Here is a 16,586-nt window from a genome sequence, read left to right on the forward strand (position 1 = left end):
AGAGTGCCGCTGCTCTATAAGTCCTACAAATGTTTGTTTGTTGAAAAATTATTCTGCGTGCTAGTTTGACATTACAGTGTAGGTTATGGCAATTAAAGCTATTTAGATTTAATAAGGATTTGGTTAAGGGAAAATATACGATTATAATACTTGACATTCCAAAAAAGGTTATATTGGCTAAAGCTGTCTGATTTGTTAAAAAAGATTTAATTAAGAAAGAAAAAAGAATAAATATGGTTAAGGTTTTTGTACTACACCATATGTTTAGAAGAATGTTTAGAAAATAATGTGCAGCTAGTCTAAAATTCATGCTTATGTCTGTTTGTTATGCGCATAATAATTTAGTAAATTATCCGATCAGATAGAGCATTTAAGTTTATAATATTATCGTTGAGATAATGTAAAATGAAAGAAGAATAGAAGAATGACTGTAGCATGAATTGACATTAAATAAATTAATTCCTATCGTAATAATAAGTGTAAAAACACCTTCCTGTTAAATTCGTTCTTATTTTCTAAGGCTTTAATGTCTGGCGGTAAATTATTCCAGATTACTGGAAATCGAAAGAGCGGTAATGCTTTTAAATATGACCGGTTAGTAAATTGAACATGATAATCGTTATCATTCCTTAATTCTCTATTTCTTACGTCCCTATTTAATCTCCATGTGTCGTCAAAAGTTGCTGGTACTTTTTTACTTTTATAAAGGTACATAAATCTGACCGTGTTAAATATTATTAGTTTCTTAAAGGGGAGTATTTTTAGGTCTATAAATAAGTCCTTGGTATGAGCCCTATTTTCTTTCCTGCATATTATTCTCACTGCCTTTTTTTGAAGATTCATAATAGGTTTAATGTAACTTTCCGGAATCCCTACAAATAATGGGGAACAGTAGTCTAATAAACTTTTCAAGTATGCGTTGTATATTAAAATCAGATGGCGTTTGTGCAGTAAGTTTTTCATCATTTTCATTGAAAAAATAATTTTACTTATCCTTATTCGTAAGTTGTCTAAATGATATTTGTATGTTAATTTATTGTCAATTAAGATTCCAAGATGTCTACAGAATTTTTCATTTTCATTTGGGGTTAAAGTTAATTTGGTAATTTTCTCAGGAGAATTTTGTCCTTCATCATTCATATCAAAGTATACCGGGAATTCATTTAAAAGTCCTAGATCTATGTTAGTTAAAAAACGATCGCTTCTGGGAAGTCCAAAGATTAATATTTTAGTCTTTTTGGGATGGAGGAGGAGTTTGTTACTACTATACCAAGCTAATAATTTAGGTAATTCAATGTTTGCTAAATTTATAAGATTTACTAAGTTGTCGCTTTCTAAAAATGCGCAATTGTCATCTGCAAATAAATAACTTAACAATGTTTCTGAGCATGCATTTATATCATTTATATAAATTAAGAAAAGTAAAACTCCCAAAATTGACCCTTGTAAAACTCACCAATCTATAGTGACAGTGTTATTTGAATTAATTCCTTTATAAAAAACTTTTTGGCGTCTGTCCTTAAAGTAGCTCTCAAACCATTTTAGTGCATGTCCCCTTACCCCCAAGTTTTCCAATTTTTTTAAAAGGATACTGCGGTCCAACATATCAAAGCATTTTCTTACATCTAGGAGAACTACCATGGCAATTCTCCCAGATGCAAGACATGCTGTAATTTTATTAATTAAATGTAAAATTGCATGATAGGTTGACCTGCCTGGTCGAAATCCGTATTGTAGCTTATTAAAAAATCTTTGTTGTTGTAGAAAGTCCATTAGTTGTATATATAAACATTTTTCTTGAATTTTTGAGAAACTATTAATTAATGAAACTCCTCGATAATTATCGAGTAAAAAAAATGGTCCGCTTTTATGGATTAATATAGTCCTTGTGATCTTTTGCTTATCAGGCATTTTACCTGTTGCGAAGCTAAGATTTATTATATGTAAAAGTGGTCTAATTATGGTTATCCTTACAAAATTTACTAGGTATATACTGACATCGTTGTCATCAGAGCTCTTTTTATGCTTCATATTACCCAATAGTTCTAATAAAAACCTTTCGGTTATTGGTCTTATAAAGAAATTATTTTCTGCTGGAGGGGGTAGGTAGTTATGGAATGTACTACTATGGATTTTTGGTAACAGTGGAGTAAGATTACGACCAATATTCGCTAGGTATTCATTAAACTTATTTGCTATTTCAGAATCTTTGCAAATTTTTATGCCGTCTACTTCAATATACTCTATTCGTGTGTCCTTCTTACTAGTCCCCATTGTATCCTTCAATACGTCCCAAAGTTTTTTTGAATTGCCACCTGCATCCAGTATTCTTTCTCTATAATGTAATTTTTTTGCCTTCCTATTAGCTCTGTTAAAGTTGTTTCTATAATTCCTGTATAACTCTGCGTCCTCTGGTGATTTTTTGCTTGCCAAAAATAGCTGTCTTTTTTTCAGTCTACATTTCTTTAACTCTTTGTCCATGTGTTGGTTTATCGGTGTATAATGCTCTCTTGTGTTAACTGGTTTTAAAGGAATATTTTTGTCCATAATGTTCAAAAATTTATTGATAAATATCGTGTAAGCTCTGTCTACGTCTTCTTTTTCGTTCATTACGTCTCTCCAGTCAGTAATCGCTAGCTCTGTTCTAAATTTTTCTAAGTTTTCATTATTAAAAGATCTTTTAAAGTTGGGGGGTGATTTTTGCGAGTTCTTTGGAGGGTTTTTTAATTGAATTAAGTTTACTAACATATAATGATCCGAGATATTGGTTGGTATTATTCCACATAAATCTACTTTTCCTATAATGTCTTTGCAGGCTATGTTATCGATCAATGAAAAAGTATTATTTGTTACCCTAGTGGCCTTGCTTATTGTTGGAATAAATGCATTTGATATTAGACTATTGAATAATGAACTAGCTTCGGAGTTGGGTTGGTTTATTTTGAAGAGGTTTATATTGAAATCCGAAAATATAATTATTGGTATTCTAAGATTGCTCAAAAAATCTAGATGTGATTCAAATACTTCAAAGAAATCATTTATGGCTGCATTCCTAGTTATACCTGGAGTATTAGGGGGGCGGTAAATATTAAGTAGTATAAATTTTTGGTTGCTTATCGTTATGTTTAAGGTAATGCATTCATATATTCGGTCTCTGAAGAATTCTTTATCATCCATTACTGTGACAGCTATGCCCTTACTAATTAAAAATCCTACTCCTCCCCCACTTCCTACTTCCCTGTTTTTCTTAAAATACTGGTATTCATTGAATGTGAGGTCAACCGAGTGCCAGATTTCTTGCATTGCTAAGATATTTATTTTGGACTTCCCCGAGTTTAAGTTATCTATAAATAACGAAATGTCGTTGTATTTACTCAAGATCGATTGGACGTTGATGGAAAAGGTAGACAGATACTTGGTGTTAGTTGAATTCATGAAATTTTTTATCGCTTCTTCGCTATAATAGTCGCATGAGGGTAAATTGAAATCCTCAACAAATTCTAAATAGTTGCTACCATATAAAACTTGGCATTTTAAATCTAATCTTATGTCATCATTAAGTTCAAGAATGCTCCTATTAATTAATTGATGTAAGTTTTCGACGTTGTTATCTTCTACATTAATGGCTCTAACCTCAGCGCGAACATTTTCTCTTAATGCGTTAATATCATCATCATTATCGTTATCATTAACTACTACTTCATCCTCCATTTGGTTGATGTGTCTTAGTACTTATCTCGAGGTTAGATACACTACATTTCTTAATATTATTGACATTGTGGTTGACCATACATATTCTCCTATTGACCCACCCCCCCTCCGCCCCGCGTGCCCGCGATCCCCCCCCCAAGGGAATCACACTGGGTCTGGTAAAATGATCAAATTGCATCTCAGTCTCCTCGGACTCTGCCCTCCCCCCCCCCCCCCCCGAGCTGGTTGAGCTAAGTTCCCCTCTTTTGATTAAAATATTTGTTATTTATAAAAGATTTCGCTTAAGTACCTAATATATTGGATACAATCATTATTAATAATATCAAAGTAGAAAAAAAAAAAAAAATTAGATCAAATAATAACAAAGAAAAAATATCAGAAAAATATTAGAAAAATTCAAAATTCAAAGAATGTTTATGTTTTAGTAATAGTTTAATTTAATAAGCCCTACATAAGTGATTCAATCTATTTTGCTGAGATGTATATATTGATTAATTTGTTAAGTTTTGCTATGTTTGATCGAAGAAAAGAATAGGAAAATTTGGATGTTATGGTAAGATATAAATCAAAATAACTATTCAATTATAATAACATGATTACGGCAATAATAAAAAGTCAGAAAACTATACGCATATGTAAGTTAATGAAAAATTTGTTAAAGATATTAATTTACTGGGATGTATATATTATTTAATATATTAAGTTTTGCTGTATATCCCTTAGTAATGTATGTTAAGTAATATTAATATTTAATTAGAGTACTAATTATTTACTGGGATGTATACTAATGCTCGACTGCTATGAGAAGTTAAAATTTAGATTCAGACCTATATAATTTACTGAGTAGGTCCAGATTTATTAGCCCTTAATTCGCTAAAGGCAAAAAGAAATGCTAATAAAACTTAAATGTTATAATCAATATGTTGTGCAGTTCTTGTGTTTACATCCTATATATAATCAATAGCTCATTTTATGTTAGTTTGACTTATACAAAGAGTGTGACATTTATTTCTGCTTACTGGTATTTGATAAAGAGTACGACATATAAAATAAGTGAAAAAAAGCATTACTATATTACTATATATCATTTTATATATGGTGTATTAACAACTACTATGATTACTGAAATACCATAAAAAATAAAACAAGGATGACAACATCCATAAGTAGCGAAGCACAAAAAATCGTAGATGGGAATACGTACAGGTAGATTTAAAAGGTTTTTACTAAAATCAAGAATAGATTTATTGGATAAAATAAATATGAAACCTTGTTTTATTTTGTATGATGACGATGGTCAAAGTAAATTATATTAAAGATGCTCATAACAATGGGAAAAATTAGTTTGATACTGATATCCCATAAAATTGGCTCAAAATAAACAAAGATCTTGGGAAATATGTAAAACATATAAAAATAGCCAAAAACCTGATAAAAGGCAGTCTGGCCGCCATGGTTGTTTTCTTAACACGATAAAAAATTTAATTTTCAAATCCTTAAAAACTTTTTAAAAATTGGAAAATCGGACCATATACACTAAAGATATGGAAAAAAGTGTTAAATATATTTTTAAATAGCCTAAAACCTGCCAAAAAGGCAGTCTGGCCGTCATGGTTATTTCCTTTAATGACGGGAAATTTAATTTTGATATCTACAACTGAAAATGTTTTGAAAATCGGACTATAAACACTGAAGATATGAAGAAAAATGTTAAAAATATAAAAAAAACAGCCTAAAACCTGCTGAAAAGGCAGTCTGGCCGTCATGGTTGTCTTCTTTAAAAGACGGGAAATTTATTTTTGATATCTATAACTGAAAAAATTTTGAAAATCGGACCATACACTGAAGATATGGAGAAAAATGTGAAAAATATAAAAATAGCCTAAAACCTGCTAAAAAGGCAGTCTGGCCTTCATGATTGTTTCTTTAAACGACAGGAAATTTAATTTTGATATCTGTAACTGAAAAAATTTTGAAAATCGGACCATTAACACTGAAGATATGGAGAAAAATGTGAAAAATATAAAAATAGCCTAAAACCTGCTAAAAATCGGTCCGACCGCAAATGATGTTTTATAGTCAATTGGGCTCCTTAATAATGGGAATGTTGTCAAAAAATTTCAGCATTCTATCTTTTATAGGAGCTGAGTAAATCCCATTTCCCCCATAGCGTTACGGACTGACTGACGGACGGACTGACTGACGGACTGACGGACTGACGGACGGACATAGTGAATTATAGAGTAGCTTCGCTACTAAAAAAATAACTTACTGATTGTACCTGCGTGTACGTGGGCCGCAGGTGGACCTAACTCGCCGCAGGTGGCCTAGTGTTCATATGGCATATTATCGTTATGCTGATCCGCGGGTGGATATACCTTGCCGCAGGTGGCCTATAGTTCTTAATTTATTATACCCGCATTACTGGGCCGAAAGTGCAGCCGCTGATCCGCGGGTGGATATACCTTGCCGCGGGTGGCCTATAGTTTATAATTTATTTACCCGCAAATGCAGCCGCGGGTGTATATTCACTGATATTATTAACTTAGTAGACCGCGGGTGGTTAACTATGATAAGCCCGCTTGTTAGCCTGTTAGTGAACCGCGGGTGGTTAATCAGGTATATATATGGCCTGTTAGTAAACCGCGGGTGGTTAATCAGGTGTATGAGTGACCTGTTAGTAAACCGCGGGTGGTTAATCAGGTGTTGAGATAAACGCAGCCTCGACTGTTAGTAAACCGCGGGTGGTTAATCAGTTGCTAGACGCTGCTTGCTGTGAGCTGCGGCATGTTCGCGGCTTCCTCTGCTTCTTCGGCTCCTCCTCTCCGGCGGCCTCTGTTGAGGTGTCTTGGATAGTTGTATCGATGGACGGGGATACATTCCTGGAAGTGCTCCTGGTATTTTCTGCGGAGGAAGCTCTAGAATCCTTTGTCTTCTTTAGGTCAGACATCTCACTCTCGATGAGGGTAAGAGCGATCTCACTCACCATAGTGTTGTCTATCATCTTGTCGGTTAAACTGGCCGTCTCCGTGTTGATCTTCTCCTTCGTTTCATTGATTTTTTTTATGTAGTCCCCCTGCCGGAAGTTGTCGTAAGATCGAGTCCTCAGCGTCCAGAGTTATTTCCGGGGGAAGTATACCAAATCTGTTCTGCACAGGGGTATTGAATTTCAGCTGCTTAACGGCTGGGCTTCTGTTACTTTCGTCGAACAGTTTGAGCGGTGTGAAAGCATGATTTCTTTTCTTGGTTACCTCAGGTACTTTCTTGCCGTTATCTGAGTCCTCGATGTTCGTTACTCCTTCTATGATTACTTCCTCAGTTAAGTCATCATCCTCGTCCATTAGCAGAGGATTCAGCTTAGTTGGGTTTATCATGTCTAACAGGTGTCTCTCGTTTGATCGGCCGTTAATGTAGGCTGGCTGTGCGAACGGGCTCTGCTTGTTCTTAGATCTTATCCATTTCTTTTCATCAATCACCGGGGAAATAAGCTCCTTGAGTGTACGGCCGTATGGATTCTGTACGGTGAAGAATTGCTGTTGTCTGTTCCGGAGGCTGAATACTATGCGCTGACCCCTTAAGTATGCTCGGTGCACCTCTGTATGGCGGCAAAGCCAGGACAGTACATCCCTGTCGAGAGCGGTAGTATCTATACCTATTCTGCATGGATAAAGCTTTCCAGAACGAACTGATTCTGCATATGATTTGCTGGTAGAAAGGTTTTGTTCGTTGAGGCTATCCACGTATGTTCTCTTGTACTTCAGGATTGCATCCAGGTAGTATCTTGAGCGGAGCCGAATTATAAAATTGCGTGGGGCAGTTGCATCCTTGTTGTTACCTAATGGGTGACCATATTCTATGCATTGCATCCAGGAGTCAGGAACTTCGTCTAACTCTCCCTTCCTGTTGGCATCCATGAGGCAGGGTTTCAGCAATTTATCGAAGATATGTTGCACAAGCGGTTGACCCGCTGTAGAGTAGTCTGCATAGTTGTGGACCTTGATCGAAAATGATCGGTCTCTCCTCTCGCGCTCGTTGATCTGTAGAATCTGGAGGGTGGAGAGTTGCTCCAATTTTCCTACTCTGTTATCGTAATGGATAATCATTTCATCCACTTTAGTCTTCAATGCGGAATCAGACTTTTGGATTGAACTCTTCAGGTTGTTAATGCTGTCCTGAATTGCTTGAATTTTCACCTGGTTGTCTTCGCCTCTTTGCTTAAATAATTCCAGGTCATCTTCAATCTTCTTGATCCTATCGAGCTGGTCCGAGGTGTTGAAGTTTTTTTCACCTTTCATGATCTTTGACAGGATGTTGACGAGCACCGTGGCTCCAATATTGCCGTTAGAACGGTTGGCATATTGAAACACTATGTCCTTGATTTTGTCACTTACCTCCATTTCCGCCATTTCGGTGATTGGTTCTGAAAATATGTGGAATTTATGAGAAATTTAATAACTTGTACTTAATTTTCACTTGTTTTGATTAAAATAGATGAGAAGTTAAGTATTATTTAAACTTAGTTATTTAACGGTAATATTCAATTTAATGCACGTGTTCACTAATAAATCGTATTGTTATTGTTTGGTTGACCAATCACCGGGCTGGAATTGTCACGTGATGAAATGTTCACTATAATTGGTTGAACCTGGAGCCAATTGTGTGTTAGCTTGCGGTATCACGTGGTCCAATCTTGTTTCTCATTGGCTTGTAGTGCGGGGTGCTGCTGGGCAAGCTAGGTAAATGTACGGTGAGTACAATTTGCGGTAAAATAAAAAGGGGGGATTTCTCGTTCCGCTATAGTGGGGGGTGATGGGGGGAAGAAGATAGATTTACGTGGACACTAAAATATACGTGACCATCACCGATGGAATGCTGAACTTTCAAACAGTTATTTTTATAGTCAAAAAACTTTAATGGGGTGTGGACGGACCACCCCCTCCCCCTATTACCCCCTCCCCCAGAATAGGGTTAAAACATAAAAATAAAATTCCAGACACAAAAAGACAGTTTTTTTTTCATTTTCAAAAGGCATAAGTTTTTAAGAAAACTAATCTTGTGTATCCTTGTTTCAGGATATTATACTACATTTAATAAGAGAACAAGTTGGTAGAGTTATTACAAAGAAATTATTAAGAAACAAAAATGATGAAAGCAAAGCAAAATTGTCATGGAAGCTACCAAGGTTTTGTTTTTTATAATATCATTTTAAAGAACAATTAATTCTATAAAAAGTACAACAACAACAAATAATATTTATAATGAATAATATAAGAGGACAGTTTTCTGAGAGTAAGGAAAATATTAGATTAATCAATACTTGCTTTGTTGGCCCTTAAGGACCCTGCAAATCAAAAAATGAAAAGAGGTCTTTTTTAAAATGGTCGAGATCCATTTATGATTCCATTTTTGCTTATAAATTTTATGTAATGCAATTCTATCACAAAAAGTTGTAAGGTTTTTTTTTCTGCACCTTAAGATTTAAAAAAAAACTACTGAACTGATTGAGTACTTCATTTAAGTAAAGCTTCACATAGGTCCCATGGTTCTTATAGAAAGTTTATTTTCAGATTAAAGTCTTGGGATGGTTTTATGCTTTTTATGCCCCCTCCCTACACCTCCACTATCGATTACAGAGCCTCTAAAGGCTAGGAGCTAGGCAGCTAGTGCTTGATAAAGAATTACTAGTCCCTTCTTTTGAATCACATTGAATTTTCTTAAAATATAACTTTCTTAACTTTCAGGTTTAAAGTTGACTTATTGGACTTGGAGTATTTCTCTCAAAAATATAGAACTGAAATAGGTAAAAAAATCTTTTCCACTTATTTATTAAATTGTTCTAATAGTTGTCAAAATGTTTATGGTTTACTCAGGGATTTTAATAATAAACAATAACTATTTCTAAAAATTGAGATCATTGGTTGAAAAGTATGGACATTTACTAAATTTATAAATTTAGATGAATATGTGGAAGTTCTCTGTCAACACGAATACAAAATAATGGCTGTTGTAAGTTTTTTTTGTATTTCTTTGAAAATGTAAAGTTTATATTCTTGTCTCTAAATTAAACATACTCAATAACTTAATTTGTACATTGATCGGTAAAATGTTCTTAAGAATGAGAAACTAGTAATTTATCGCATCGTATTATAGACAGCTTTCCGTGGATATTAAAATGAATAATTATAAGATCAGAACTGGTATTGATTTTATGATCTTTATCTTAAAATCAATGGAAAATTGTCTACAATACGACGTATACATGATTTTTATCTCTGAGAACCTGTTCTAATCCAGCGGATATTAATTGGTTTCGAAGCCATACTGTAATATGATTTCTCCGAGGATATTGTCATTCTAGTTGTTTAGGATAATTTTGAAATGTATGCTGAAGAATCTGCACATAATATGGCAAGTGATGATACAAATGTTTAGGATAATTTTGAAATGTATGCTGAAGAATCACCACATTTCATGGCATGGGATGGACATAGACACAGATGTAAACAGGTTTATATTTTACTTATGATACTATTAAGTAAAATGATGTCTATCTCCCACTTCACTTTTTTAGAGGGGATAGGGATGGAGCTGAAGTGTTATCAAATGAAAAAATTTTCCCTAGTATGTAAATTAAATATTATAGTTGAAAAAGCAACCTAATCAAGAATTAATAATATTAAATTATGATCTATAATTTATGTCCCCTCCCTTCCTATTATCAAAATTTAATCAGAAGAGTTTAAATTTGTTACTGCTTTAGGATTTTAAATGGGTACAATTTTTGCTACCAGAAGTTCTACCTGCAGAATATAAAAGAACTATAATTCTTGATGTTGATCTTAGATTTAGGTAAAGAAGGTGTCCTAACTTTTTATTTATTTTTATTTAGAATAGCTAGTCGGTGTTTTTAGTTAGTAGTAGATGTAAAATGGTCCATGGAATTTAGATATACAATTGTTTTTTTTTGTGGACCTCTTATTTTTGAAGTAATTTAAGTTCGTTTGTTTTTTAAATTAAGTCGGATTTATGTTACCAAAACGCAACAAAAAAAGGATAAAATTGCCATTATGAATAAGATTAGTAAGATCTTTAATTTGACATTGACACCTTACTTTTTAAATTTTTTTGTTTGTGATTGGCTAGTTACAACTACAAACAAATAAATTTGTTTAATATTTCAATTTAGGAGTGATATAAGTAGTCTATATGAATATTTCAATTTAATGGGCAGGTACAAAAATAATTTTCTGATTACTTAATTTACTCAGAATTGAAGGGATGGGACAATTGCATGTTTGTTTATTTTTTGCTAAAAGTTATATCTAGATACATTTTACCAATAAAGGTACTAAGAAAGAGAGGTAATGTCTGATTGAGCCAATAAATGAATCGCATCGGAGCATACATGAAATCTCATTGGTTGAATTAAACTGAAGTTTTCTAGTTTTTTTCATTAGAGTTAATTAGAGCTGTTCTTTCAACTTTTACTCGAATCAAGTCCATCACATGAAGTACTGCCTTCATATTGTTGTTTCACATCTATGTTTTATCTGTGCATTAATAATAAATATGCTTCATCTATTGCAATCGTTGTAAAATAATGAAAATCCCTTTATGAATTTAAGTTAATAAAATCATATTTTTTTCTTGAGTTTCTATTAAACAAAAAAAATAATATCTCAGACTTCAAATGTACATGATTTATAATCTTTAATTCATATCTATTATAAACATTTAAAATACATAAATTCATAGTTTGTTTCATGTTTACCTCAAAATAAATTATATAGAAATAAAATAACAACAAATAGCAATACAACAGTAGGTTCGTTACAGTTTCAACAGGACTTAGCGTTGTACTGTGTATACATTGTACACATGTATGGGAAAGAGAAAGGGCATATTTTTTTCCATTTTGTTCATATAAAGAGTCAGCTGTAAATAGTCGCATTTCTTAAGATAAAGCTTTTCTCACGTAAATTATATCGTGTTAAAATTTATTTTCTAGTATAGTGTAAAGCAGATTATAAATCCTTTAATAAGTTAGCTATGAATTGTTGAATTCCTTAATATAAAGTTAGCTTTCTAGAAATTATATACTCGAAAAATTTTAAAGTTTTTTGTCAGCTGGAGGAGTTCCTTTGTCAGATTTGCGAAAAAGGGGTTCACACTATAGTTGTTCTCTCCTAATTCTATTATTGTACCCTAATTTTCTTTAGAATAATAATCTTATTAAATAATATTCTTTTTAAACTCTTAACATTAGTTTTTTTGTTAATTATGTAGAGAGGAATGCATTGGCCTAGCTAAAGAATGGGGAGATACTTCTGCAGAGACAGCCTGGTACAGGGGCAGGTCATTAACAAAACTTCAAATTGGAGAGCCGTTTCCAGCACTACAAGTAAATATTTTTTTGTCTAAAATAGGGAAATTAATGAATTAATATTTTAAGACGCTTAGTAACTCTAATTCACTTGAAACCATAGACTTGTAGAATAGTGAACCTTTACCAATCCCAGAACTGTTGTTTTACTTTAATGTATATTGTTATATGAGGTGGGGTGTATCCATCCCCTGAAACCCCTCTTGTTGTCTGTGTTACTTTAATTTTGGTTGGAGGGAACGTCCAAGTTTTCATGTGCACTTGGGCATCTCTCCGACAAAACCCTATGCAATTCACTGCTTTATTTACTTATCTTTCTGCTTTCTTTTTTATCCTTCTTAACTAAAAAACTTATCATTATATTATCATAAATCATTATTGTTCTTATATTTTTATTACTTTTTTCACACAGAATTTGCCTCATGTTTACATTATTTGATTTGAATTTGAATAATTTTAGAACCTAAATTCTGGAGTAGTATTAATGGACCTGGAAAAGCTAAGAGTGAATGATAAATACAAGAATATATTTAGCCCTGCTAAAATTAAATCTTATATTGAAGAATATAATATCCCTACCTGGGGTGACCAGGTATAAGAATAAATTAATGACTTTGAGGTTCATTGGAAAACTATTATTATCTATAAAACTATCAAGCCTGAATTTTTCATATGTAGTTTTGTTTATCATAATTTGAGGTGATCATAAGGTTAGGATTCCAACAGAAATAATCCTAACCTATAAATTAATCTATTTTTTATATTTAAATATGTAGATTGTGTACTCACTTATAAGGTGGAAAACCCAAAATCAGGTAAACCAAATCACTAATATGTGCAGTACAATATGCATTTGTAATTTAATATTTATTTTTAATTCAGATCTATATGCTGCCATGTTTGTATAACTATCAGGTCAGAAATATATATTTGTAAAGTATTTCTTATGTATAACTATAAAGTCATTTTATAAAAAAAAGTCAAAACCTTATCTATGATTGAAACTTTAAAAGAACATAAAAGCAAATCTTTCTGGTAATAATTATTTAGTTGATATACTTTCTAAATTGTACTTTATCATAACAGGACTTATTGTGCAAAGTTAGGATCATTAACACATGTATAAATTAATTAAAATAGCTACAATACTAAGAAATGTATTTGTATTTCTGTAGACTTTGATTGTTGGAATTGAAGACATAGAGTTTGGTAAATCTGCAATGATGTTTCCTTCATGTAGAGGATGTTTCTATTATCAATACAGCTACTGTAAAGGTAAACATTTGTTTCATAAATAAATCTATAAATAATGCAATATCAATATATTTTTTGCTAACTTGCTACATTATTTCTGTGTTTTAATGGAGTGGTATTTTTTTTTTCATTTTCAAAAATTTAAAGGGATTGTTCTACATATAAAAAGAGTTAAATATACTGTATGTATTTTGTCAATACATTTTTAGCTTATTCATATCTTTGGTATATAATGAATAGTAAAATAATGTGATGTATTTTTAGGAATATGAATGTTTGATAATACTAGTTTACATTTTCCTAAAGTGTTTAAAAATTATTAACTTTGATTGTTTTTTCAAACACCTCAGTTAGGGGTTTGACAAACAAGCTTTTTGTACTAGTTAAAATACAATCACCATATTATTTATGAAATCTTTTAATTTAAGGTGCTCCAAAAATAGAACAATTGAACCATGACCGAAATTTTTTAGAAGATTATCCAACTCTCTACAAATACAACAATATATTCAAACTTGGTACTTGGTGTCATAACCCTGACTGGGAACATTGTTATTAATCCAGGATCATAAGCAAAACGACAAAATTACCATTTCTGAAATTATTTTTGAAAAAATTAGTTACTGCATGTTCTTACCAACCAATCATTGGTTGTATTTGTTATTTTAGAAAGTTTAAAAGTTACTTCACAATTAAATTTTGTTAATAGTTTTATTTCAGATGATGATAAAAATGTTATTTACATCTACAATATTAATAAGTTTTAGTTCCTTTTCTAAAGCAAAAGAATGTGGTGTGAAAAATAATGCATCACTTAATATCACAAATAAAACAGGCATGTATCTCTGGGTTTCTAGTTGCTACCTGTGTGGTTATTTGACAATTTCATTAAAAAAACATGCCTTCATTGATCAGGAATCCTCAGAATGTCAATTTTATACAATATAATTCAGTAGTCTCTTGTGTTAAATAGCAGCTAAAAATATAGATAATAATAGAAATCCTAGAAAATATCAGAGTATAAGCAATAAAATTACATTTTGTAGAATTGTGTATATTAACAAACAGACAGTCCAAATGAACTCTAGAAAATAGGCCAAACCTTTTTTTTCAAATTACACCTTTATCTTCAAAAGCAAATTTATTAGATAATAACTATAAACCAAAATAATAATCACATATACATATGTTATTTTTAGATATTCTGTTTGCTCCAAAGAATTTATTAAATCCTGGGAAGGAATTTGTCCATCTCCTCATAAATTTTCATATTTCACCAGATTCTGATTATAATCAAATAGCAAGGTATTTCTGTCTATTTTTTTACAAATAAAACAGGGTAATTTTGAAAGTAATGTGTCTGGGTGTTGAAAGGACTGCACAAAGGTCTTGCATTTCAATTTAACAAGATTCACTCCACAGGGAAAAAATAAATAATTACCCTTGCCCTCCTCTTAACAAAAAGAAGAATTTAAAAAAGAAATCTTCTCATCCTCATAGTATGAAGTCAATGAAGTCACTAGAAATATTTAAATTGTGATAGAATTCAATAGGTTTAAAGGAATAAATAATATAAGAAATACTGATAAAATATTATTATACATTATGCACCAATTAAAATGTAACATAAGAATTGTTTTCAGGTTAAAATCTCATCTACATAGATTTTTATATTCCATATTGATTGAGAGTACTGGTACACCTATCAATTTCATTATTGTCACAGATGAATACAGTCAGGTTAAACATTAAAATTTTGAAAATTCTTTTATTTTTAAAAATATATTGCTTCATTGTACTTCTGTTTAATTATACTTGACTTTCTCAATTTAAAAGATAATTCTTATGAAGTTTTATTTGTAATCACTTTTTTAATACTTTTTAGATTTTGCGACTATCATTTAAGTTTCATAATAGTTCAACTCTAAAAGTAATATGAATTTTTTTACAGGTTGTAGTAAATGAAATATTTGGTGAAGCCATTGGAAGAGTTCTTCATAGGAAGCTGTTTTATAACCAAATCAAAACTTTCTGGAAATTTCCAAGGTAGTTAGCACTAATCTGAATATATTTGTTTTTCTTAATGAAAAAGAATTTAAAACTTTGATTTTTAATTGATCATAATTTTTCAGATTTGAAATTCAATTTCTATCTCTCAAGTTTTTCCAACAAAAATATAGAAAAACCTTAGGTATTATATTTGTAAATATACAATGATTTTTTCAAATTTAAATAAAATGTATTATTTTTGGTCTATTTGAACCTTAATCAAAATTTTTTAATAACTTGATTGTATGTTTGATGTTTGATCATAAGACCAACCATTCTAACTTTTGATCATTACCCAATACTCTAATACTCTAATTTATAGAATATTCCTAATTTTTCTTAGCGGCTCTGTTTGAAAGAAATAAATAATTTTTAAAATCAACCCCAAAACTTTTCTGAAAAGGACAACTGAAACAATTTAGAAATATTTAGCTTTAAACAAAAACTCCACTACTTTTTTGTATAAAAATGTAATAAACTATGTTTATTAATCTCCATACTTTCTTTCCTAGATAATTATAAAAGCACACTGTGTCCACAAAATCAAGATATTATTACAGTATTTAACACTCTTGAATTTGCAGCATTAGTAGGACTTGAGAAAGGTTAGATTTATTTTTTTTTATATCAATTTATGGTTATTAACAGTTTGATTTATAAACTAAATTAATTATTTTTTAGATGATGAGAGCTTGAAAGGAAAAAGGAAAGAATTTTTGTAATGATTAATGACCAAAGGCTAGGGCTTTTCCCCTCCCCTCCTATGCTTCTTAATTTATTTGCTAAAATCATTACCTGATAATATCATAAACACTTAGATAGAAATCAAAACAAGCTTTGTTGCTTTACCTTGTTGTATGGTTTGCTTTGAGATTGCTTTTGTTGCAAAATTTAAATATGTTTTATGTTTTAGTAGCAAAAAAGGTCAATAATAAAATTTAGATATGAAATATGTCCACAATTTTCAATTCAAAATTTACTCTTCAAGTTGCATATGAATAGAATGTTGCTAATAGTTTTTATAGTCAGGACATATATCTTGATTCAAAACCTAATTATTATGTTCACCAAACCTATTGGCAAGTTTGATTTCAGTGCTTATAATATGAATAATCTTATTAGTTATGATTAGTATTTTTGATGCTGACTCCCTTTAAACTTTAAAAGCTGAGTGATAAAATTTCCAATA

At 31.3% G+C, this 16,586-nt stretch overlaps 2 protein-coding genes and 1 long non-coding RNA gene across 3 annotated transcripts; all 3 read left to right on the forward strand.

Moving 5' to 3' along the window:
* The first annotated feature begins 9,670 nt into the window (after positions 1-9,670).
* On the forward strand, positions 9,671-12,561 carry LOC145319232 (xylosyl- and glucuronyltransferase LARGE2-like). The gene is made up of 6 exons (XM_080161258.1): positions 9,671-9,717; positions 10,144-10,218; positions 10,472-10,560; positions 10,898-10,942; positions 11,998-12,066; positions 12,555-12,561. Exons 1-6 carry the CDS (start codon positions 9,709-9,711, stop codon positions 12,559-12,561), a joined length of 294 nt encoding a protein of 97 aa, XP_080017384.1. The 5' UTR covers positions 9,671-9,708.
* A 269-nt stretch (positions 12,562-12,830) lies between these two features.
* LOC145331813 (uncharacterized) lies at positions 12,831-14,069 on the forward strand. Its single transcript, XR_013883914.1, has 4 exons — positions 12,831-12,909; positions 12,977-13,009; positions 13,270-13,369; positions 13,777-14,069. It is a non-coding gene; the product is annotated as an uncharacterized LOC145331813 (long non-coding RNA).
* Positions 14,070-14,702: 633 nt separating this feature from the next.
* Positions 14,703-16,119, forward strand: LOC145319293 (uncharacterized). Its single transcript, XM_080161385.1, has 6 exons — positions 14,703-14,734; positions 14,992-15,088; positions 15,300-15,394; positions 15,481-15,539; positions 15,910-16,002; positions 16,079-16,119. Exons 1-6 carry the CDS (start codon positions 14,703-14,705, stop codon positions 16,117-16,119), a joined length of 417 nt encoding a protein of 138 aa, XP_080017511.1.
* Positions 16,120-16,586: the final 467 nt, after the last annotated feature.

The sequence above is a fragment of the Acartia tonsa genome, chromosome 1 (assembly GCF_053477335.1).
Source record: "Acartia tonsa isolate MP-2025a chromosome 1, ASM5347733v1, whole genome shotgun sequence".
Lineage (NCBI taxonomy): Eukaryota > Metazoa > Arthropoda > Copepoda > Calanoida > Acartiidae > Acartia > Acartia tonsa.